General features: G+C 39.1%; 1 protein-coding gene across 1 annotated transcript in view; it reads right to left on the bottom strand.

Annotated features, from left to right (window-relative positions):
• Positions 1–295: 295 nt before the first annotated feature.
• The window catches only part of BTLA (B and T lymphocyte associated), a 39434-nt gene continuing 14900 nt past the window's right edge, over positions 296–24829 (bottom strand). Inside the window, exons 2-6 of the mRNA XM_023728894.1 lie at positions 20449–20772; positions 11239–11274; positions 9477–9620; positions 4656–4702; positions 296–854 (exon numbers count right to left, since the gene is read on the bottom strand). Of these exons, the coding sequence (XP_023584662.1) occupies positions 579–854; positions 4656–4702; positions 9477–9620; positions 11239–11274; positions 20449–20772 (827 nt within the window). The 3' untranslated portion in view covers positions 296–578. The remainder of the gene's footprint in view (positions 855–4655; positions 4703–9476; positions 9621–11238; positions 11275–20448; positions 20773–24829) is intronic.

Raw genomic sequence — 24829 nt, 5'->3', positions numbered from 1 at the left:
ACCCAAAGGGTGTATTCCATATCCTTATTGCATGACTTATTCTTTCCTTATATCATGAAGTCTATTTCTCCTCTACCCTTAAGACACTTCAGTCTTACACTGACATAGAAAAATTTCCTATTATGGAAAATTGACTGGAAATAAATATAGGATCATTATTGTACTTTAGATTAGTGGGTTGGATCGGGACATTCTTTTTTAAGAGTTGTAGTGAGCCGATCCAGATAACACAACCCACTCTTCCCTCCTTGTCTCTCTGACAGATCTAAAGAAATTATTGAGTTTTTATATTGGGTAAAATGTAGCTAAGTTTAAATGTTCTAACATTCTGCTATTCAATCACTTTTGGAGAATAGATTTTGTAAATCAAGACTACAGTAACAAACTCTCCCAGAGAAGTTCTCAGGAGAAATTTTAGTCACTTGTCATACAGATCCTTAAAATCCAAGCACCAACACAAACTTCCTTAACGTGAAAATTCTCAAGTTGAGGAATCTTATTTGACATCCCGTTGGGCCCAGATGATGGTGCTGGCATGGAGACATTCAGTGATCGCTGTAGGGCGATGAGGGCCAGATTTAACTCCTCACGCATATGGCTGCATACTCTGTAGGTGCTTCTTTCACATCTCTTGCTGGTCTTGGGTTCTTTCCAGTGACAGAATGGTTCAGGGAAGCATAAACAATGTTCTGCTTGTTTTCCTCTAAGCATGGGTTAGAATAAACCTCAGGCCCTTCCTGTGCCCTGAACCAGGGGTCATTATCGTAAATTCCAGTTTCTGATGGCTGTGTTTGGGAATTTTGCCTGGTGCCCGCTTCAGTTTGTTCACTTCCAAAGGGCTGGGGGACAGCAGCCTGTAAGAGGCAAAAGAAGGTTTAAGTATCACATAAGGACCTGGTGGTGCGTGTCCTTTAGCACTAACCGCACCCGTGTGCGAGTGCTCACAGGCTTGTGACTGCGAAGCTAAATGTACCTTCAGAAGAGAAATAATCTACTGCTCCTCTCACTTGCTGCTGACACGTAAGTTTGTAACAGACTCAGTTATTAAAGGATGAAAGACTTGAGGACCACTATGTTCTCCCCAAATTGTTATTTTTTGCTTTATTATTGGTCACTTTTGAGGTACCAGCATACTTTTCAACCCTTCTTCTACATGAAAACCACAGCACAAACTAACGGGAAATATAAAATATCCAAACTTCAGGCAGCTTACAATTTGATAGCCAGTACTAACACAGTTTAGAACAATTAAGAATAAAACAGAACAGATCATCTTTAAGTGGGCAGAAAGAATAAATATTAGGAGTTACTCATGATATTAAAGTGATCGACTGCTAACCGAGAGGTCTGTAGTTTGAAACCACCAGCGGCTCCATGGGAGAAAGATGTGGCAGCCTGCTTCCGTAGAGACTTACAGCCTTGGAAACTCTATGGGGGTCACTGTGAGTCAGAATCGACTCGAGGGAAGTGGGTTTACTCATGATGTATTATTATAATTTGAAATACAGAATTTTAAAATTGCTGTCAGTTTTGGGGGACAAAGTTAGAAAAACTCCCTAAAATAGTATTTCTATACCATTACCCACTGCCGTTGAGTTGATTCCGACTCACACCAACCTTATAGGACAGAGTAGAACTGCCCCATACGGTTTCCAAGGAGCAGCTGGTGGATTCAAACGGTTGACCTTTTGGTTAGCAGCCTTAACTCTTAGCCACTGCACCACCAGGGCTACAGTATTCCCACAGGGTGATGCAAATGGTTAAGTGCTGGGCTACTAACTGAAAGACTGGCAGTTCAAACCCATCCCGAGGCACCTTAGAAGAAAGGCCTGGTAATTACTTCCAAAAAGTCATAGCCAGGAAAACCTTATGGAGTGCAATTCTACTCTGCATGGGATCTCCATGAGTCATAATCAACTTAATGGCACCTGATTTGGTTTTTTGTTTTTGTAGTTATTTATACCACAAGAAAACTCTTCTGCTGCCAGATAAATGTCTTAAAGCTTCAAATGTCTTACAGCTTCTGAGAAAGAGATGAATTTATGGAAAGTAAAAATAAAACAGGCCTTGTTGTTTTCTTACTATTTTCAGCTATTTGCTAGCCATCCCTAGTTACACGTGGTGTCCACCTGGTAAAAACTAAGATGTTATACTAATGCTAGGGGTTGTTATTTCTTTTCTTTTTTTAATTTCAATTTTACCAGTCAATTTATGTTTCTGAAATTGTTCTAACTCCTTTACAGCTTCAGGTCCATGGTCTTGATGGTCTACATGATTGTCTAGTCCTTCATTGTCCTCACTGCAATGTGTGCAGCAGCGTGTCTATTATACCTTTTTGACGAAGTGCAACCTGACAAGCATATCTGGTGGTATCCTGAGAAACTAGGTGTTACCTGCTGAGCGCATGGCCTGCCTCTGAAAGAGGTGGCTGCCCAGGAAGTAACATGAAGTCTGGATAACTGAGAGAGGCAGTGTTTGCTTTTACCTTCACAGTCTCTGGACTAAGATAGAATGTGCCGACTTCCACAGGCGTAAACCCAGTTAAAGTCAGTAGGTGGAGCACTGAAGAAGAAAAGACTATTGTGTAACCTAACAGCCATAAATCTGCAATGTACCAGCAAGGTCTCTGTTGTACTTTTCAATTCATTTAAGTCTATTAACTCAGTTACTCAGCTTTCTTCTCAAAAGATGGCTCGTTTCATGAAAAATTGTGTTGGAATGAATGGGGTGAAAGAAAACATGGTACTCTGTGACTGAGTGTGTACTCGTCAATGTGGGTGGAACCACGAGGCTGCTGCACCACAATATGGTGGACAAAGATGATAAAGACAGAAGTGGCAGTCACACCTTACATTTGTATGGCATTTTACAGTTCACAAAGCATTTTTTAAAGTACTGAGATATAATTCACATACCATAAAAATCACCTTTTAAAAATGTACAATTGCATTGTTTTTAGTATACAAAGCCTTTTTATTCCCTCAAAGAACCATTCTGGAACGAGATCAGAACTTTGGCTTTTGTATATATCTGCCCTCTTTTCGCCAGTCCTTTTCTCTACTTTGGGCTTCTAATCTACTGGCTCCCAAGTGAGTTCCCTCTTGAAAAGTCGTTAGCCGAAATGACTTGATATGTCATCTCTTTGATCATTTCCTGAAATGCTTGATAACTCAAATGGAACAATTCAAATTTCAGTGAAAGACATGAACACCTTAAAACAATATTCCCAAATAAATGCACACACAGAAAAACACATTTTAAATTCAACTTCTAGTTATAATTTATCCAGCTTACACACAAAAAATATGATTACATTTTAACCAAACTGGATTTTGTTTGCACAGTAAATTATTTATGGTTTTAAATGGTTTCATAACTCTCAGGCCTGATTTATGACAGAATGTATACTTTTTGTTATTGTTTGCTATAGGAAGAGAGGAAATAATGTTTAAGAAAATCTCCCTGTTTGAGGAAACAAAACCTTAGAACCAAACACAATGTCTATTGATACTTACTAAAAACTTAATACAAATTTACCAAGTTGAAAGTATTTTGTCTGGTTTAAAATTAGGCATATTGGTGGGGAAAGCTTTGCGCCATTTACTACTATATATCGAACTACTGGCAATATCTGCATCTGGTTTTTCTGGCTCTTAAAAGCAGGTCAACCCATTACCATTGAAGTGATTCCAACTCATGGTGACCCTATGTGTTACAGATTAGAACTGCTCCATAGGGTTTTCTTGACTGTAATCTTAACAAAAGCAGATTGCCATGCCTTTCTTCCACTGAAGAGAGTTGTTGTTGTTTGTATGTCAAGTCAATTCTGACTCATAGTGACCCTACAGGACAGAGTAGAATTGCCCCAAAGGGTTTCCTAGGCTAAAATCTTTATGGGAGTACCTCTTTTTTCCTACTCCTCCTTACTGAAACACACAGAAAAAAATTATGCTTGTTTACAGTAACTCATTTTTGACCAGTTATTTGTTTTTTATTAAAGAGATTCATAAAATATTTTTTCACAAATATATTGCCTTATTTTGTATTCTTTTCTGAGTTCCAATATTTACACATCATTAAACCCAAAATAAAGGCCTAAATTTCTTTTCCAAGAAATTGTAAGAAAAATTGGCATTGCCTCCAAAACATTCTTTGCTTAGTCGGAGAGGTCTCATCTCTGATGAGCCCACACAGAATCAGGGGTTTCTGCATAACAAATGAGCCTGTGAGCGTGCCTGTTCAACCGTGTGTGTGAGGTATTAGGAAATCCAGTCATTTTATGAGGTTATTTATGTGTTCATCCTTCCATTAACTTCTTATTTTCTTCCAGAAAGACTTTAAGGTGTTGCTGTGAGAATAAATAAATAGCCTGAAGCAGTTCCTGACTTTTCTTTTGAGGGTCTACACTGCTTCCCACCTCCCATTCTAAGAACCACTTATGATGAAACTTGTTAATCCTGATGAAATTTTGCATCAGACAGAGGTGAATGTAAAAAAAAAAAAAAAAAGTTTCTAAAAAAAATGAGTCTATATATATACAGCACTTAGAACAGTGTCTGACACACGGTGTTACATAGATTCATTAAATAAAAAAATTTATCTAAGTATTAGCACAACACAAATTGCATTTCTTTTAACAGATACATCAAACATACCATGTGAATTTCCCTTCCTGTTGGATCAAAAGACTTCTTTCGTTTCTCTGGAAGAAAAAAAAAAAAGAAACCAAAAGGAGTACAGAACAGAACAAAACCCTTCCCTAATTCCCTGTTTAGTTGGGGTTTTAATTCTGGAATCCAACTGCTAAACTGAAATTCAGTGTCTGGAGCAAGGTTGGCAGCCTATCCACCCTAAGCATCCCTCCCCCCTTGTATGGCATGATGCTATTATTATTGGTCTATTTGCTGTAGCTAGCATGCCACGGATCCCTCAGTTTGTGAGAAATCATGCTGGCCATTTTCCTCACTACTTCATTACTTCCCATCCAAGCAAGATACTCCTATGGCATATCCAAGAGAAAGGAACAGAATTCAGAACATCACTTTAAAAAGGCTGGAAATCCTTACACTGGGGACATCTCATACCCAATGACAGAGACCCTACAGTCCTGTCACCATCAAACTCAGAATTCCCTACTGGCTAGTCCCTGCTGCTCTTCCTGCCATTCTGAGAGAAGTTCCAGCAGCCTCAAGAAAGATCATGATCAAAACTATAACGAGATATCATCTCACCCCAACAAGGCTAGCATTAATCCAAAAAACACAAAATAATAAATGTTGGAGAGCTTGTGGAGAGACTGGAACACTTATACACTGTTGGTGGGAATGTAAAATGGTACAACCACTTTGGAAATCAATTTGGCACTTCCTTAAAAAGCTAGAAATAGAAGTACCATATGATCTAGCTATCCTACTCCTTGGAATATATTCTAGAGAAATAAGAGCAGTCATATGAATAGATATATGCACACCCATGTTCATTGCAGCACTGTTCACAATAGCAAAAAGATGGAAACAACCTAGGTGCCCATCAACAGATGAACGGATAAACAAATTATGGTATATAAAGGAATAGTATGCAAAGATAAAGAATAACGATGAAGCTGTGAAACATAACATGGAGGAAGCTGAAAGTCATTATGCTGAGTGACTTTAGTCAATCACAGAAGGACAAATATTGTATAAGACCACTGTTATATGAACTCAAGAATAAGTTTAAACACAGAAGAAAACATTCTTTGATGGTTATGAGGGTGGGGAGGGAGGGTGAGGGTTATTTACTAACTAGATAGTAGATAAGAATTATCTTAGGTGAAGGGAAAGACAGCACACACTACGGGGGAAGTCAGCACAACTGGACTAAACCAAAGCTAAGAAGTTTCCTGAATACAATCAAACACTTTGAGGGACAGAGTAGCAGGGGTAGGGGTCTAGAGACCATGCTTTCAGGAGACATCTAGGTCAATTGACATAACAAAGCTTATTAAGAAAATGTTCTGCATCCTAGTTTGGTGAGCGGCGTCTGGGGTCTTAAAAGGTTGCAAGCAGCCATCTAAGATGTATCAATTGGTCCCAACCACCTGGAGTAAAGGAGAATGAAGAACACCAAAGACACAAGGAAAGTAGTAGCCCAAGAGACAGAAAGAGTCACATAAACAAGAGACTTTATCAGCCTGAGACCAGAAGCACTAGATGGTGCCTGGCTACCACCAACGACCTCCCTGACAGGGAACACAACAGAGAGTCCCTGATGGAGCAGGAGAAAGGTGGGGTGAAGAACTCAAACTCTAATAAGAAGTCCAGACTTAATGGTCTGACTGAAACTGAAGGAACCCTGGAAAGCATGGCCTCTGGATTCTCTATCAGCCCAGAACTAAAACAATTTCTGACGCCAACTCTTCAGACAGGGATTGAACCGGACTGTGGAATATAAAGTGATACTCATGAGGAGTGTGCCTCTTAGCTCAAGTAGATACAAGAGACTAAATGGGCAGCTTCTGTCCGGAGGTGAGATAGGAAGGCAGAGAGGGTTAGGAGCTGGTGAGTGGACATGGGGAATCAGGTGTGAAAAGGAGGAGTGTGCTGTCACAGTATGGGGAGAGCAATTAGAGTCACATAACAATGTAAGTATAAATTTTTGTATGGGAAAGGATTAAAAAAAAAAAAAAAAGAACATGAAATCTACAGAGGGACCACAGAAAAAGCCCTGGAGTTTAAGATCCAGAGTTGGGATTATAAAGAAATTCTTCAGCATTTGAAAAAGGTTCTGGGCTCCAGAAGTCCTCAACCCAAAGCACCAGAAGCAATTTTACCCAGGCAGACATACTAATGGATGACATCAAGGACATCATACATGAAGAAAGCAAAAGGTCATTAAAAAGACAGGGAAGAAAGAAAAGACCAAAATGGATGTCAGAAGAGATTCTGAAACTTGCTCTTGAACATAGAGTAGCTAAGGCAAACAGAAGAAAATATGAAGTAAAAGAGTTGAACAGAAGATTTCAAAGGGCAGCTCGAGAAGACAAAGTATTATAATGAAGTATGCAAAGACCCAGAGTTAGAAAACCAAAAGAGAAGAACACAATTAGCATTTCTCAAGCTAATAGAACTGAAGGAAAAATTCAAGCTTCCAACTGCAATATTAAAGGATTCTATGGGCAAAATATTGAACAATGCAGAAAGCATCAAAAGAAGATGGAAGGAATATACAGAGTCACTATACCAAAAAGAATTGGTCAACGTTCAGTCATTTCAGGAAGTAGCATATGACCAAGAACCGACGGTACTGAAGGAAGAGATCCAAGCTGCTCTGAAGTCATCAGGGAAAAGCAAGGCTCAAGGAATTGACAGAATACCAATTGAGGTGTTTCAACAAATGGATATGCAAGGCTGGAAGCGCTCACTAGTCTATATCAAGAAATTTGGAAGATAGCTACCTGGCCGACTGACTGGAAGAGATCCATATTTATGCTTATTCCCAAGAAAGGTGATCCAACCGAATGCGGAAATTATCGAACAATATCATTAATATCACACTTAAGTCAAATTTTGCTAAAGATAATTGCTAGAAATTCAAGCCAGATTCAAAAGAGGATGTAGAATGAGGGATATCATTGCTGATGTCAGATGGATCTGGGCTGAAAGCAGAGAATACCAGAAAGATGTTTACTTGTGTTTTATTGAGTATGCAAAGGATTTGACTGTGTGGATCATAACAAATTATGGATAATACTGTGAAGAATAGGAATTCCAGAACACTTAATTGTATTCCTGCAGAACCTGTACATAGACAAAAAGGCAGTCATTCAAACAGAACAAAGGGATACTTTGTGGTTTAAAACCGGGAAAGGTGTGAGTCAGGGTTGTATCCTTTCACCATACTTATTCAGTCTGTATGCTGGGCAAGTAATCTGAGAAGCTGGACTATAAGAAGAAGAACACAGGTTCAGGAATGGAGGAAGACTCATTAACAACCCGAGATATGCAGATGACGTAACCTTGCTTGCTGAAAGTGAAGAAGACTTGAAGCATTTAATGATGAACACCAAAAACTACAGCCTTCAGTATGGATTACACCTCAACATAAAGAAAACAAAAATCTTCACAACTGGACCAAAAAGCAACGTCATGATAAACAGAGAAAAGATTGAAGTTGTCAAGGATTTCATTTTACTTGGATCCACAATCAACACCCATAGAAGCAGCAGTCAAGAAATCAAACGACAAATTACATTGGGCAAATCTGCTGCTTTTTAAGCCTCTTCAAAGTGTTAAAAAGCAAAGACGTTACTTTGAGGACTAAAGTGCGCCTGACCCAAGCCATGATATTTCCAATCACCTCATATGCATGTAAAAGCAGGACAATGAATAAGGAAGACTGAAGAAAATTTATATATTTGAATTATGGTGTTGGTGAAGAACATTGAATTCATGGACTGCCAGAAGAACGAACAAATCTGTCTTGGAAGAAGTACAGCCAGAATGTTCCTTAGAAGTGAGGATGGTGAGACTTCATCTCACATACTTTGGATATGTTACCAAGAGAGACCAGTTCCTGGAGGAGGATATCATGCTTGGTAAAGTAGAGGGTCATCAAAAAAGAGGAAGACCCTCAGTGAGCTGGATTAACACAGTGGCTGCAACAATGAGCTCAAGCATTACAGTGATTGTGAGGATGGTGCAGGACTAGGCAGTGTTTCGTCTGTAGTACATAGGGTTGCTATGAGTGGGAACTGACTTGACAGCACCTAACAGCAACAACAACATAGTTACACTGGCCGTGTTGTGGAAAGGGGATACGAGGAGATGGAAGAGAGGATAAAAGGAAGAGAGAACTGAACTGGCTCAGGCTAGATCAAAATTCTCCATGCCACACTGTCTTACTGTGTGTAAGTTATTGTGAGGTTGAAGGATGTTTTACATAAGCAGAACGTATTGTTTTCAAAATGTCACACCGCTCCCATCATAACCAAACACGCATTTTTCAAATACATTATTGTTGAGTTAGGGTTCAGTTCAAGCATGGAGAGTGTTGGAACTGACATCAAGAGTGTGTATGACTGGCAGGCTGTGGTGTGGCAGTGAAAAAAGAGGATGAGGCAAAACTACTCAAATCACAAAGGCACGTTGATCTGAGAGATCATTTCAACCTCCCTTTCGACCTCCTTAAGGTTTATAAGAGATTCTTCTGATCTGATCCTAAGATTCACACAAATTGAAGGAGAAATTCCCAGCAATGTGCCTCCTTACCACATTCCTGACTGGAGGACTGTGATATGGTGAGCATGCCTGCTCCATGACTTGAGTGAGCTTGAATTAATCCATTTGGCTCTCTGGTGTATGAGACGCCACCCAGGAGATCATTGTCCATGGTGTATCCCAGAAGATCATGACAGAAAACAGCAGAAACCAAGTAAAAATCTACCAGTTCCAGGAAGAGAACCCCCAGTGTAGGTGCAGAGGGAAAATGAAACCCACCTTGGCGCTTTCTTAGGCAGCAGAACAGGCAGAAACAGGTAATGAGGAGTGATGACAATGCCCCCAAAGGAAGCAAACCATAAAGGAGCCATTTTCTGTCCACCATTTCATTCTGGGAGGGAGGTCCCGTGGCACTGGTTGCATCTGAAATGTTAGGCAATGCTAAAGACAGTTAGGAACTCGGAGATGTATTAGCATTTTCAACACCTTCTACATTGATGGGGTCCCTGAGTGGTACAAATGGTTAATTGCTCCACTACTAACCCAAAGGTTGGCGGTTCCAAAACACTCAGAAGCACCTCGGAAGAAAGACCTGGTGATCTACTTCAAAAGATCATAGCCTTGAAAACCCTATGGAGTGCAGTTCTATTCTGCAAAACTTGGGGTCAGCAGAGTTGAAACCCACTTGAGAGCAACTGATTTTCTGTGTTGTCAGAACTTGAATGAAGGAGGTTACAGGCAGATGCCTCCATCCCCTACCTCCAGGAAGCCCTTCCTGAGAATCCCCGACCTCAGTGCCCTTACCCACCTCTTGCTTTACATATGCAGCCCTAAATTATAATTTATTTTATGCAAAAGTCCTTCTTTAGGCTAGGGTTAATCCTCTGTAGAGATCCGTAACAGCTTTCAGAAAGCACCTCACCAAGCCCTTTCATTTACATTATCTTACTTAACTCTCATATTTACGACCTAAGAAAAGTAGGGAGCCATAATTTGTATTCAGTCCCATGACTTTCGATGTATTTTATCGTTCCAAGACAGGCCCAAGCTCGGATATCTACAAAGTGGCAGTTGGGACTCAAGCCCACATCTTTCTGATACTAAATTCAAGTTCGTTCAACACAACAATCTTTCCTTGTCTCATAACTCTTTGGTTGCATGGGCGTACAGCTGGCGCTTATTACTGTTAATCAGTGTTAGTGCGCGTTAAGGCCTTGTTTGTCCACGCTCGGTTCAACTTACTAGGAGGTCATGAAAATAATTTAGTAGGTCACAAACAGCATATTTTAAAAAATGAAGCAGAGCAGAATAAAAAACATCAGAATGTATTACACTCACTAGAGCAATGATTCTCAGCTGGGGTGATTTTGCCTCAGAAGGGACATTTGGCAATGTGTGGAGACTGTTTTGGTTGTCACAAGGTTGAGGGGCTAGCATCTAGTGAGTAGAGGCCAGGGATGATGCTAAACAGCCTACACTGCAAAAGGCAGCTCCCCCCTCTCCTTATATAGTTAAATGCTTAAAATGTCTACAGCGTCGAGGATGAGAAACCCTGGCTTGGGGTAGACATGGCTTTGGGAAACTTTTGTTTCAGTTACTCATGTACGGGGTGTTTGTATTATGGGTTAGGATATAAGATGCATTTTTTTTTATTATGGGTTGCTGTTACACAGTATGAAAAGTACTGGACTAAGATACTCTATTATATGTATGGTTTGCTTCCCTAGACGCTTGGTTTTACGTAGTCAGTGGCAAATGGAACTGGACGTAAAGTGGTTTGGTAATTCAGAGCGAAAGTAAAGGCTGTGCTGTCCCTGCTCCAGCTGCTGCTAAGGTTGGTTGGGCAGCCAGGTCATTGCCAAGAGTGGCAGGCCCAGCTGTCTGGGGGAGGGGCATGGATAGGAATAGGGACTAAGGTTCCCAACACAGATAACCTAATACAAAACAAATCTACTTGATTAAGATCCAACTTTTATTGTGAGTTCTCCAACCACCAAACAATCTAATGTCCTTAATTGTATATGACTAATTTGATACTTACTTATTAGAAGATGTTCTGAATTATTTTGAGTCTGTGCTGAAATAGAAAAACAAGATAAGAATTGAAACTGGCTGTGAAAACAATAAGGGTGCACACTCAGGCATGTTCATGTCAGAGCTCGTCTCTGACAGGACTTGTGTTTGCACACTAACATATAATTCAATATTTCAGTCCGAAGACAGTTTGCATAATTTGTGGATCATTGCTTTGAGATCAAGGGCACAAAGTAAATCTCTGGGTTCATTTCTATACTCATAGAAAAACTGTGTAGAAACAACATAACCTTCATCTGTCTGCTTTGATCTCTCCTCCCCACTCATTTATGTATTGTGACACAATACAGCCTGTGTTATGCCTTCTGGCACCTGAAATAACAAGACACACATTGAGCAGGTGCTCTGAGTGAGCTTTTGTGGAAGGCATGGTGACATGCTGGGCCCTCATTCTGAAATAAAGATTATGCCTGTCTCTTCCTGCCCATTCTCCCAGCCCCCACCTTCCTGCACAGATAAGGACTACCCAGCTTTATGTAGTCCCTAAGCAGGGAGTAACCGAGGGCTGGTTGAAGAGGACAGAGTCGAAGGCCAAAGCCTGTTCCAGAGACTGTTCCCTAGCTCTGTCACCTTCTCTCTTGGGACTTTGACTTTCTCTGGAAAGCATTTTTCTTCATTTTGAGAGAATTTTGCTTTCCCAAGAGTTTCTAAGCTCCTACTCTATCACAAACCTGCTCTTACAAAAACCAAATTTTGATTTAACCATAAAAAGCAAAGGAGAATCAGATACAAAATAAAGAAAATTCCCAACATTCCTTAAGAAAGATATTTCAGGGAAGAATATAAAATATTTTTTCATTATACCTCCAAAATGTATTTATTAAAGCATGGTCCTAGAACATAAGTCCTGACTATATTTCTCTCCTTACCTTATACTAATTTTACTGAGCACTCCTGGGTACAGAAGGAAAAGGAATTTTACTTCCACCCTTTCCCTGGTATCTCTATTTTCACTATTTCACAACCCACAACCCAGTTTCAAGTCAACCCCTAACTCTTATAAAGGAAACAGAGATGACCCACAGAAATATGATGCAATTTCTGTCTCCTAAGACATTATAATTCTTTATTGGACAAAAGACATTTCCACACATTACTACGGTACAAGGAAGTGTGTGATAAATAAGAGGCATAGACCTTAAACGTCATAAAAATTGATAAAGAGAAATCCCCTAAGGTGATCGTGGATGGTTTCATTGAGAACTTGGGAAATGAGCTACCCTTAGAAGGAGAGGTAGAACGTTGATAGGTGGAGACAGATGAATGTGTGCCCTACAAGTGTGAGAGTAGTGTGGAAAGGGTCATGATGAAGACATGCCAACAGCAAACACGGCTGTTAGGCTAGGGTTGAGAAGTTCTGTATGGATTCCAGAAACAATCCAGGGAGGTAGATTGAGACAGACTGTGGAAGGCGAGGATGCTGGTTAAAAAGCATGAGCCGAATATGAGTGTTGTGAATGCTCTGGAGGGGACTCAACAGAAGAGTGGCATTATGAAACAAGAGTATTAGGAAGATTTTGGCTGAAATGAACTAAAATGGGGAAACACTAAAGAAAATGAGTCCAGCCAGACAATTACTTGAAATTGTTTAGATGGCAGGTAATGAAGGTCTGAGGTGTACATGGAAGCTGTAGGAGGGAATAAATCAGAGTAGAAGAGTGCTGACAGACAATAGTAGAAGGACAAAGGCAAAGTCCTGGGGAGTTCCCAATGGGGGTCAAGGGCATTAATTAACAAAATGATAAGAAAGGGAGTGATAAGAAAGGTAGGAGAGTAGGAAACAAGGAGAATAGAACACATCAAAGAGATTTACAAGGCCGTTAATAATATGTCTCTTACTCAGCCCTTAGACTTTCTGTCTCATCATTTCATCCTTTACATTCTGTTCTAGTCCGACAGTAATAAGCACATCTCCTCAGGACACAGGCTTTGAAAAAGGACATGCTGCCTCCCTCCCCCTGAAGTTAGCCCCCACTCCCCCAGGGTAGACAGATTGTTGATCCTAATTTCAGCCTTCACTTGGTCCATAGTGCACTTTTCAGACTCTACATCCATGTGCAACAGCCATGGGATGATCCAAATATGGGATAGAGGAGAAACTGTAATGCTCTTGGGAGACTTTTGTGTCACAAGGAAGTATTAGCTTGCTTCTGACCCCAGCTAAATTCCTCCTTGTTGTACAGAAGTAGATCGTTTTCCACGAAGCAAGGCTAAACTTAAATGAAAATTTCTTACTTTAGCACACACAAACACAATGCAAATTTATACAAGAAGACTTCTCTTCCAAGCAAGGTGCACTCAATATAGCTAAATTTACTTTTGTTATATATTATGTTAATAAACAGATGTATTATATAACCACTACGTGTTTGTCATTTTGTTGTACTGTGGTGGCTTGCATGTTGCTGTGATACTGGAAGTTTTGCCACTGTTATTTCAAATACCAGCTAGGTCACCCTTGGTGTACAAGTTTCAGTTGAGCTTCCAGACCATGGACTAAGTATGGATTACACCTCAACATAAAACAAAAATCCTCACACCTGGACCAATAAACAACATCATGATGAATGGAGAAAATATTGAAGTTGTCAAGGACTTCATTTTACTTGAATCCACAATCAATGCCCATGGAAGCACCTGTTAAGAAATCAAATGACATACTGTGTTGGGCAAGTCTGCTGCAAAAGACCTCTTTAAAGTGTTGAAAAGCAAAGATGTCACTTTCAGGACTAAGGTGTGCCCGACCCAAGCCATGGAATTTCCAATCACCTCATATGCATGTGAATGCTGGACAATGAATAAGGAAGACCGAAGGAGAATGGATGAATTTGAATCATGTTGTTGATGAAGAATATTGAATATACCATGGACTGCCAGAAGAACGAACCAATCTGTCTTGGAAGAAGTACAGCTGGAACGTTCCTTGGAAGCTAGGATGGCAAGAGTTCGTCTCACATACTTTGGACAGGAGGGACCAATCCCGAAGAAGGACATCATGTTTGGCAAATTAGAGGGTCAGCGAAAAAGAGAAAGACCCTCAAAGATGGACTGACACAGTGGCTGCAACCATGGGCTCAAGCATAACAACGATTGTGAAGATGGCACAGGATCAAGCAGTGTTTCGCTGTATTGTACTTGCAGTCGCTATGAATTGGAGCCAACTGGATGACACCTAACAACAATAACATATTATATAAACTATTCTATAGCACTTAATCATTTTATCCTGGAAGCAATGTTCTTCAAGTTTTGCTTACTATTATAATTTATTTTGCCAGTTTAAAAAAATGTACTTCAAATTTTCAATATTTTCTCTCAAACATGTGAATTAATAATGTGATTCTCTCCAGAAGGTATTTGTGATGGTTAAGATTATGTGTCAACTTGGCTGGGTCATGATTCTCAGTGTTTTGGCAGTTGTATAATGTTGTGATCACTTCCCTGTTGAAATCTGATGTGTGATCACCCCCTTGATGGAATGTGCTGAGTGGTACCAGTGGAGGCAGGGGCCTGTGGTGGCTCACTGCCCCCTCAGCCTTCATCTTTTCATCCTCCGCCTTCTGCTTCCTTCCTGCTTGCCTTGCCAAGGTTTTTGGCTTGTTCTGGATCCTGCAGCTGCCTTTTGTTCATCTGACCTCCCATTCTTGGGACTTGAGCTAGCAGCTTACCTGCCAATCTTGGGTTCGCCAGCCCCTGCAGCTACATGAATCAGGAGAAGCCTTGTGGTTTTGCTGGTAGATCTTGGGATTCATTGATCTTCACAGCCTGTGAGCAAGAGTCCTGCTCTCTGACCTACTGATCTTGGCTTCACCAGCCCCTGCAGCTACATGAATCAAGAGAAGCCCTATCCAGATCCATGGATTTGGGACGTTCCAGACTCTACAATTGCATGAGTTGTTTCCTTGATATAAATCTCTCTCTATATATATATTTATATGCTTTACTGGTTTTGCTGCTCTAGAGAACCCAGCCTAAGACAGTATTCATTCTGTACATCCTCAATATAGACAATATTGACAAATATTTGGGTTATTTGCACCTTTGGCTATTGTGACTAACACTGCTATGAACATTGGTGTGCACGTTGTGTTTGAACATGTGTTTTCAATTCTTTTGGGTATATACCAAGGAGTGGAATTGCTGGGTCATATGGTAATTCTATGTTTAACATTTGAGGAAACTCCAAACCATTTTCCATAGCAGTTGTTGCATTTTACACTCTCACTAACAATTCACAAGCGTTCCAATTTCTCCACACCCTTGCCAACACTTGTTATTTCTCATTTTCCTGATAATAGGCATCCTAGTAGATGTGAAAGGAGCCCTGGTGGTGCAGTGGTTAAGCTCTTGGCTGCTAACCGAGAGGTCGGCAGTTCAAATGCACCAGCTGCTCCGCAGGAGAAAGATATGGCGGTCTACTTCCCAAAAGATGTACAGACTTGGAAACCCTATGTAGGCTGTTCTACTCTGTCCTATAGGGTCCCTATAAGTTGGAATCGCCTCAACAGCAGTGGTTTTTTAGTAAATGTGAAGTGGTATCTCATTGTGACTTTGATTTGAATTTCCCTAATGACTAATAATGCTGAGAATCTTTTCATGTACTTGTTAGCCATTTGTATATCTTCTTTGGAGAATTATCTATTCAAGTCCTTCACCTATTTTTTAAGTGGATTGTTAGTCTGTTATTGACTTGTAAGAGTTCTTTACATATTCTGGATACTAGACCCTTATCAGATAAATGATTTGCAAATATTTTCTCCCATTCTATGGATTGTCTTTTTACTGTCTTGATAATATCTTTTGATGCAAAAAGTTTTTTCATTTTGATGAAGTCAGTTTATCTAATTTTTCTTCTGTTGCTGTGCTTTTCATGTCATGTCTAAGAAACTATTGCCAAATCCAAAGTCAGGAAGATTTGCCCTTGCATATTCTTCCAAGAGTTTTATAGTTTTAGCTCTTACATTTAGATCTTTGATCAATTTTGACTTATTTTTTCCACATGTATATTACATATGTATATGTATATTTTGCAGTATAACAACAACAACAACAAAAAAAAAAAAAACCTCAAGCCCGTTGCCATCAATTCAATTCCAACTCATAGCAACCCTATAGGACAGAGTAGAACTGTCCCATACAGTTTTCAAGGAGTGGCTGGTGGATTAGAACTGCCAGCCCTTTGATTAGCAATCGAGCTCTTAACCACTGTGCCACCTGGGCTCCTATACATATACATATTTATGTATACATATGTATATACATTATATGTATGTTGTTGTTGTTAGGTGCCATCGAGTCCGTACCGACTCATAGCAACCCTGTGCACAAGGGAACGAAACACTGACCGGTCCTGCACTATCCTTACAATCTTTGTTATGCTTGAACCCATTGTTGCAGCCACTGTGTCAATCCATCTCATTGAGGGTCTTCCTCTTTTTCACTGATCCTCTATTTTACGAAGCATGGTGTCATTCTCCAGAGACTGATCCCTCTTGATAACAAGTCCGAAGTATGTGAGACGTAGTCGCACCATCTTTGCTTCTAAGGAGCATTCTGGCTGTATTTCTTCCAAGACAGATTTGTTCATTCTTTTGGCATGTTCAATATTCTTTGCCAACACCATAATTCAAAGGCATCAATTTTTCTTCAGTTCTCCTTATTCATTGTCCAGATTTCTCATGCATATGGGTGATTGAAACACCATGGCTTGGATCAGGTGCACCATAGTCTTCAAGGTAATATCTTTGCTTCTTAACACTTTAAATAGGTCTTTTGCAGAAGATTTGCCCAATGCAATATGTCATTTGATATCCTGACTGCTGCTTCCATGGGTGTTGATTGTGGATCCAAGTAAAATGAAATCCTTGACAACTTCAACCTTTTCTCCATTTATCATGAGGTTGTTTATTGGTCCATTTGTAAGGATTTTTGTTTTCTTTAGGTTGAGGTGTAATCCATACTGAAGGCTGTGGTCTTTGATCTTCATCAGGAAGTACTTCAAATCCTCTTCACTTTCAGCAAGCAAGGCTGTGTCATCTGTATAATGCAAGTTGTTAATGAGTCTTCCTCCAATCCTAATGCCCTGTTCTTCTTCATATAGTCCAGCTTCTCGAATTATTTGCTCAGCATACAGATTGAATAACTATGCTGAAAGGATGCAACCCTGACTCACAACTTTCCTGATTTTCAACCATGCAGTTTCCCTTTGTTCTATTTGAATGACTGCCTCTTGATCTATGTACAGGTTCCTCATGAGCACAATAAAGTGTTCTGGAATTCCCATTCTTTGCAGTGTTGTCCATACTTTGTTATGACCCACAGAGTTGAATGCCTTTGCATAGTCAATAAAACACAGATTAACATCTTTGTGGTATTCTCTGCTTTCAGCTAGGATTCAACTGATATCAGCAATGATATTGCTCATTCTGTGTCCTCTTCTGAATCCCACTTGAATTTCTGGCAGTTCCCTGTCGATGTACTGCTGCAGCCACTTTTGAATGATCTTCAGCAAAATTTTACTTGCATGTGATATTAATGATATTGTTCGATAATTTCTCAATTTGGTTGGATTGCCCTTCTTTGGAATGGGAATAAATATGAATCTTTTCCAATCAGTTGGCCAGGTAGCTGTCTTCCAAATTTCTTAGCATAGACAGTGAGCACTTCCAGCTTGCGTCCATTTGTTGAAACATCTCAGTTAGTATTCCATCAATTCCTGGAGCCTTCTTTTTCAACAATGCCTTCAGTGCAGCTTGGACCTCTTCTTTCATTACCATCATTTCCTGAATATGCTACTTCCTGAAATGGTTGAACGTCGACCAGTTCTGTTTGGTGTAGTGACTCTGTGTATTCCTTCCATCTTCTTTTGATGCTTCCTGTGTCTTTTAATATTTTCCTCGTAGAATCCTTCAGTATTGCAACTCGAGGCTTGAATTTTTTCTTCAGTTCTTTCAGTTTGAGAAATGCTGAATATGTTCTTCCCTTTTGGTTTTCTATCTCCAGGTCTTTGCACATGTCATTATAATACTTTATCTTCTCGAGATACTGTTTGAAATTTTCTGTTCAGATCTTTTACTTCATCATTTCTTGCATTTGCTTTAGCTACTTGATGTTCAAGAGCAAGTTTCAGAGTCTCTTCTGACGTCCATTTTGGTCTTTTCTTTCTTTCCTGTCTTTTTAAAGCCTCTTGCTTTCTTCATGTATGATGTCCTTGATGTCATTCCACAACTCATCTGGTCTGCAGTCATTAGTGTTCAATGTGCCAAATGTATTCTCGAGATGGTCTCTAAATTCAGGTGGAATATACTCAAGGTCGTACTTTGGCTCTCCTGGACTTGTTCTCATTTTCTTCACCTTCAGTTTGAACTTGCATATGAGCAATTGATGGTTTGTTCCACAGTCAGCCTCTGGCCTTGTTCCGACTGATGATATCGAGCTTTTCCATTGTGTCTTTCCACAGATGTAGTCAATTTGATCCCTGTGTATTCCATCTGGCGAGGTCCACTTGTATAGACCCTGGTTATGTTGTTGAAAAAAGGTATTTGCAATGAAGTCATTGGTCTTGCAGTGTTTCATTCTGTTGTACATAGGGTTGTTATGAGTCAGAACTGAATCAATGGTGTTTAACAACAACAAATGTGTGTGTGTGTGTGTTGTTGTTATTGTTAAATATATATCCAGTTGTCCCAGGACCATTTGTTGAAGTGAATATTCTTTCGCCATTAAACCGTATGGCACCCTTGTCAAAATTCAGTTAGGCTTATTTCTGAACTATCTATTTTATTCTATTAATCTATATGTCTGTCCTCACGCCAGAACCACACAGTCTCGATTACTATAGTTTTGTAGTAAGTTTTGAAATCAGGAAATGTGAGTCTTCCAACTTTGTTCTTATTTTTCAAGATTGTTTTGGCTATTTGGAGTCACTTGCACTTCCACATGAATTTTAGGATTAGCTTTTCCATTTCTTTAAAACAGGCCATGGAGATTTTGATAGAGATTGCATTGAATGTATAGATCACTTTGGGGAAGACTGCCATCTTAACAAATTAAGTCTTCCGATCCATGAACACGGGATGACTTTCTATTTATTTAGACATTCTTGAATTTCTCTCAGCAATGTTTTGTAGTTTTCAGTGTACAAGTCTTGCACCTCCTTGGTTAAATTTATTTCTAAGTATTTTAGTCTCTTTAATTTTATTGTAAATTGAATTGTTTTCATAATTTCTTCTTTGGATTGTTCATTGTTAGTGTATAGTAATACCAGTGATTTTTGTGTGTTGATCTTGTATCCTGAAAATTTGTTGAATTTGTTTATTGTAGAATTTGTTTTTTGTAGATTTTTTTAAGGATTTTCTATAGATAAAGCCATGTCATCTGCAAATAAAAATTGTTTTACTTCTTCCTGTCCAATTTAGATGTCTTTTAGTTCTTTTTCTTGCCTAATTGCTCTGGCTAGAACACAATGTTGAATGGAAGTGGTGAAAATAGGCATCCTTGTCGTGTTCCTGATCTTAGGGTGTAACCTTTCAGTCTTTGACCATTGAATATGATGTTAGCTGTAGGATTTTCATAAACTATATATGTTTTTACTTTCTCCTCTTCCACTCTCTTTATTGTTTCTCTGTATTTTTTTCATCTTGGTTTTGCCCAGCTTAACCTTGCTTTGCTGCTTGAGCCTATGGAAGACCTCTGAAGAGGGATTGAGGGGGCAGCTGAAGCTATTTTTAAAATTCATTAGGGAGTCAGGTTATTTGTGTGCCCTTTGCCCTCTATGCAAACTGAACTATCAACAAGTGTGTAATTATCTGAGCACCACACATGCAACTTCAAAGAATTATAATCAACAAAAGTAAGAAATGAAAAATAAAAGAAATTAACCCAAGGACAAGTAATTGAGCTGACTTCTATTGGTACACACCTTGTAACTATTCCCATATTTCATTGACATACATTTGAATAGTCCTTAAAGACAAGGGCAATACCTTTTATATATGATTTATACACATATACATGTCCACCACAATCTGTGGGACATGGTAACCTTCTGATACTTTACATAAGTTCAGTGTCTAACCTAGTAACATAAGAATATGGGTCCTCCTTTTCCTTGAAATGGTGAGAAAGGCATTAGATGGTCTCAATGTCTAGAACTCACCTGTCACATAAATGGTTACTGAGTGGCTTGTAACAACTCCAGATAAAATATCAGCTATACATCGGTATGACCCATTGTCACTAGCAAGCACATGTTCAAAATAGAGAATAAAAGTTGAAATATTCTTCCCTTCTTCCCAACTTGTGCGTTCCTGACGTTCATCCTGAAGAGGTGAACAGTGTGTTCCTTTGAACTTGCACCAGGTCACATTAGGTCGATTAGCACAGTATGTCACAGGGCACTCCAGTTTAAATGGGTCCCCCGGTGAGACGAAGTATATGGAACCTCTCTTAATGTAAAGTTGTTCATTACATAATTTTCCCCCTGAAAGGTGAAAACAAAAATAAAATCAGATCTGTTCTGAATGGACCAGGTATTTGCCACTTCAACAGTTTCTGCCTCATTTCTCAAGCATGGTTCTATAATTTTCTTAGGTAATTAACCTTCATTAGCAGACTGTATGACACAGAGCAGTCATGTAACAAATATTTGTGGAAAAATTGAATTAAGCATTTCCTTGGCATCCTTGATATTTCTTTTGTAGCTATTGAAATAGTTAGCAAATAACCATATTAAATTGTTGTCAATTTTTTATTATATTCCAGGTACCATTCAAACTACAGTAACTATTCTAACTCATTTAATCCTCACAACAACATATGTTATTATAAACCCTGCTTTATAGATGAGGAAACTGAGGCAGTAAAGAGCTTCCCTCAAGTTAGATGCTAATAATTAAGAGGACCAAAATTTAAACTCACCCTCGAGTTCATTATTCTATAGCTCATTAACCATTACTACAAATTGCTTCTTGAGCACTAATCACGTTTTCTATTACTAGCTCTGGTATATTCCATTTAGTGGGACAGAGCATGAAATTTGTATAGACAACCATTTCCCTAGAATATGTGACACCAGAAATTTCCCTCAGTTGTTGGTCAATGGCTCTAATGAGATGGCACACGACCACAACTATGATGCTGCTGCCTTAGGGGCAGTGGTGGTTCAGTGGCAGAATCCTCGCCTTCCATGTAGGACATCCAGATTTGATTCCTAGCAAGTGCACCTCAGCACAGCCACTACCCATCTGTCTGTAGAGGCTTGAGTGTTTCTATGATGCTGAACAGGTTTCAGCAGAGTTTCCAGACTAAAACAGATTAAGAAGAAAGGCCTGGCAATCCCCTTCAGAAAAATCAACCAGTGAAAATCCTGTGGATTACAACCATCCCATCCCATTGTGTATGAGGTAACCATGAGTTGGGGACTGGCGCAACAGCAGCTAACAACAACTACAATGCTGTCTTGAAATTTTTTCCATGAATCTTTCTGTATAGGAGACATGCAACTCTCGATTACCTGCTGAAGATAGGATGTTCTGAGATAACCTGAATTTCTTACATTTTTTTAAGAAGGAGGGGAGCAGTGAAATGCCTCTTTTGGAAATTCTGCCTACTGACTTGACACGTGGGAAATACACTTCCATTTATTTTCGGGGGAGAGCTTTTTGCTGGAAATACATTTTCCTATGAATGGCTATGAACCCCCAGTTAGTAATTGTCAAATGTATATAATGTCTGCAGCACAGAAAAATGAAAACTGATTCATTATGTCATTGAATAAGTTCTGTTACCCTAATTATAAAAGTATTTACCTGGTAACTTCAACATCTGGAACAAACCTGAGAACCAGGATACATGAAAAAGAAATATTCTCCAAGAAAGTCATAGGAGCAGAACTGAGGCAATGGAAATCAGAATTAGTGAGATTGAAGATAAAGCAATTGACACCAACTTATTTGAGGAAAAATCAGATAAAAGGATTTTTAAAAAAATGAAGAAACCCTAAGAATTATGTGGGATTCTATCAAGAGGAATAACCTATGAGTGACTGGAGTACCAGAATGGGGGAGGATAACAGAAAATACAGAGAAAATTGTTGAAGATTTGTTGGCAGAAAACTTCCCTGATATCATGATAGATGAGAAGATATCTATCCAAGATACTCATTGAACCCCACATAAAGTAGATCCCAAAAGAAAGTCACCAAGACATATTATAATCAAACTTGCCAAAACCAAAGATAAAGAGAGAATTTTAAGAGCAGCTAGGGATAAACAAAAAGTCATCTACAAAGGAGAGTCAATAAGAATAAGCTCAGACTACTCAGCAGAAACCATGCAGGCAAGAAGGCAGTGAGATGACATATATAAAGCCTTGAAGGAAAAAAACAGCCTGCCAAGAATTATGTATCCAGCAAAACTGTCTCTCAAATATGATGGCGAAATCAGGGCATTTCCAGATAAATCGAAGTTTAGGGAATTTGCAAACACCAAACCAAAATTACAAGAAACACTAAAGGGAGTCCTCTGGTTGGAAAATCAATAATATCAGATAACAACCTAAGACTAGAACACAGGACAGAGCAACCAGATATCAACCCAGATAGGGAAGTCACAAAAATTAATCAAAGCTAAAATACTCAAAATAGGGAAACAGAGCTGTCAATATGTGAAAGATGACAGCATTAAAACAAAAAAGAGGGACTAAAAAATGTGGGTATAGATTTTTCATATGGAGAGGAAGTCAAGGCAATATAAAGAAATAAAAGACTGGTTTAAACTTAGAAAAATAGGGGCAAATATTAAGGTAACCACAAAGGAAACTAACAATCCTACACATGAAAATAAAAAACAAGAAAAACATAAAGACTCAGCAAATATAAAATCAACAACAATGAAAAAGATGAAAATATATATATATAGAAAAATGACTCAGCACAGAAAATTAAGTGGAACAAAGAAACTGTCAACAACACACACAAAGAGACATCAAAATGAGAGCACTAAACTCATACCTATCAATAATTATGCTGAATGTAAATGGACTAAATGCACCAATAAAGAGACAGTGAGTTGCAGAATGGATTAAAAAACCCAATCCGTATATGCTGCCTACAGGAGACACACCTTAGACTTAAAGACACAAACAAACTAAAACTCAAAGGATAGAAAAAAATATATCAAGGATAGATCTTAAAATGTTCTTTTTAACAATGAATGAGATGCCATTCCTCTTCTGTCACTCCCAGCATAATAGACTATATCATTGTCTGATTGAAAATGGCCGATACCAGTCCATTTCAGCTCACTAATGCCTCGGATATTGATGTTTATGCATTCCGTTTCATTTTTGACAACTTCCATTTTTCCTTGATTCAGACTTTGTGCATTCCATGGTCTGATTATTAGTGGATGTTTGCAGCTGTTTCTTCTCATTTTGAGTCGTGCCACATCAGCAAATGAAAGTCCTAAAAGGTTGACTCCATCCACCTCATTAAGGTCAATTCGACTTTGAGGAGGCAACTCTTCCCCAGTCATATTTTGAGTACTTTCCAACCTGAGGGGCTCATCTTCTGGCACTATCTCATAAAATTTTCTGTTGCTATTCATAAGATTTTCACTAGCCAATTCTTTTCAGAAGGAGATTGCCACTTCCTTCTTCCTAGTCTGTCTTAGTATGGAAGCTGAGCTGAAACCTGTCCACTGTGGGTGACCCTGCTAGTATTTGAATACTGGTGGCATAGCTTCACCATCACAGCAGCACGCAAGCCCCCACAGTAAGACAAACTGACAGAGGAGTAGAAGCTGAAGAAAATTAAAACAAGTCCCCAAGAGCCAAAATAAGACCTTGAGTATATCCCACCAGAATTTACAGACCATCTCAAGAATAGATTTGACACATTGAATACTAATGACCAAAGACCAAATGAGTTGTACAATGACATCAAGGACATCATACATGAAGAAAGCAAGAGGTCATTAAAAAGAGAGGGAAGAAAGAAAAGACTAAAATGGATGTTAGAAAAGACTCTGAAACTTGCTCTTGAACGTTGAGTAGCTAAAGTGAATGGAAGAAATGATGAAGTACAATAGCTGAACAAAAGATTTCAAAGAGCCATTCGAGAGACAAAGTAAAGTACTATAATGAAATGTACAAATACCTGGAGTTAGAAAACCAAAAAGGAAGAACACACTCAGCATTTCTTAAGCTAAAAGAACTGAAGAAAAATTTAATCCTCGAGTTGAAATAGTGAAGGCTTCTGTGGGCAAAATACAGAACAACACAGGAAGCATCAAAAGAAGATGGAAGTAATACACAGAGTCACTGTATCAAAAAGAATTGGTCGATGTTCGGTCATTTCAGAAGGTAGCATATGATCAAGCACCAATGGTACTGAAGGAAGAAGTCCAAGCTTCACTGAAGGCACTGGCGAAAAACAAGGCACCAGGAATTGAAATACCAATTGAGATGTTTCAACAAACAGATGCAATGCTAGAAGTGCTCACTTGTCTATGCCGAGAAATTTGGTAGACAGCTACCTG

This window comes from Trichechus manatus, unplaced genomic scaffold (genome assembly GCF_000243295.1).
Source record: "Trichechus manatus latirostris isolate Lorelei unplaced genomic scaffold, TriManLat1.0 scaffold00026, whole genome shotgun sequence".
Taxonomy (NCBI): Eukaryota; Metazoa; Chordata; class Mammalia; order Sirenia; family Trichechidae; genus Trichechus; species Trichechus manatus.
This window is presented reverse-complemented; position numbering and strand designations above follow the sequence as displayed.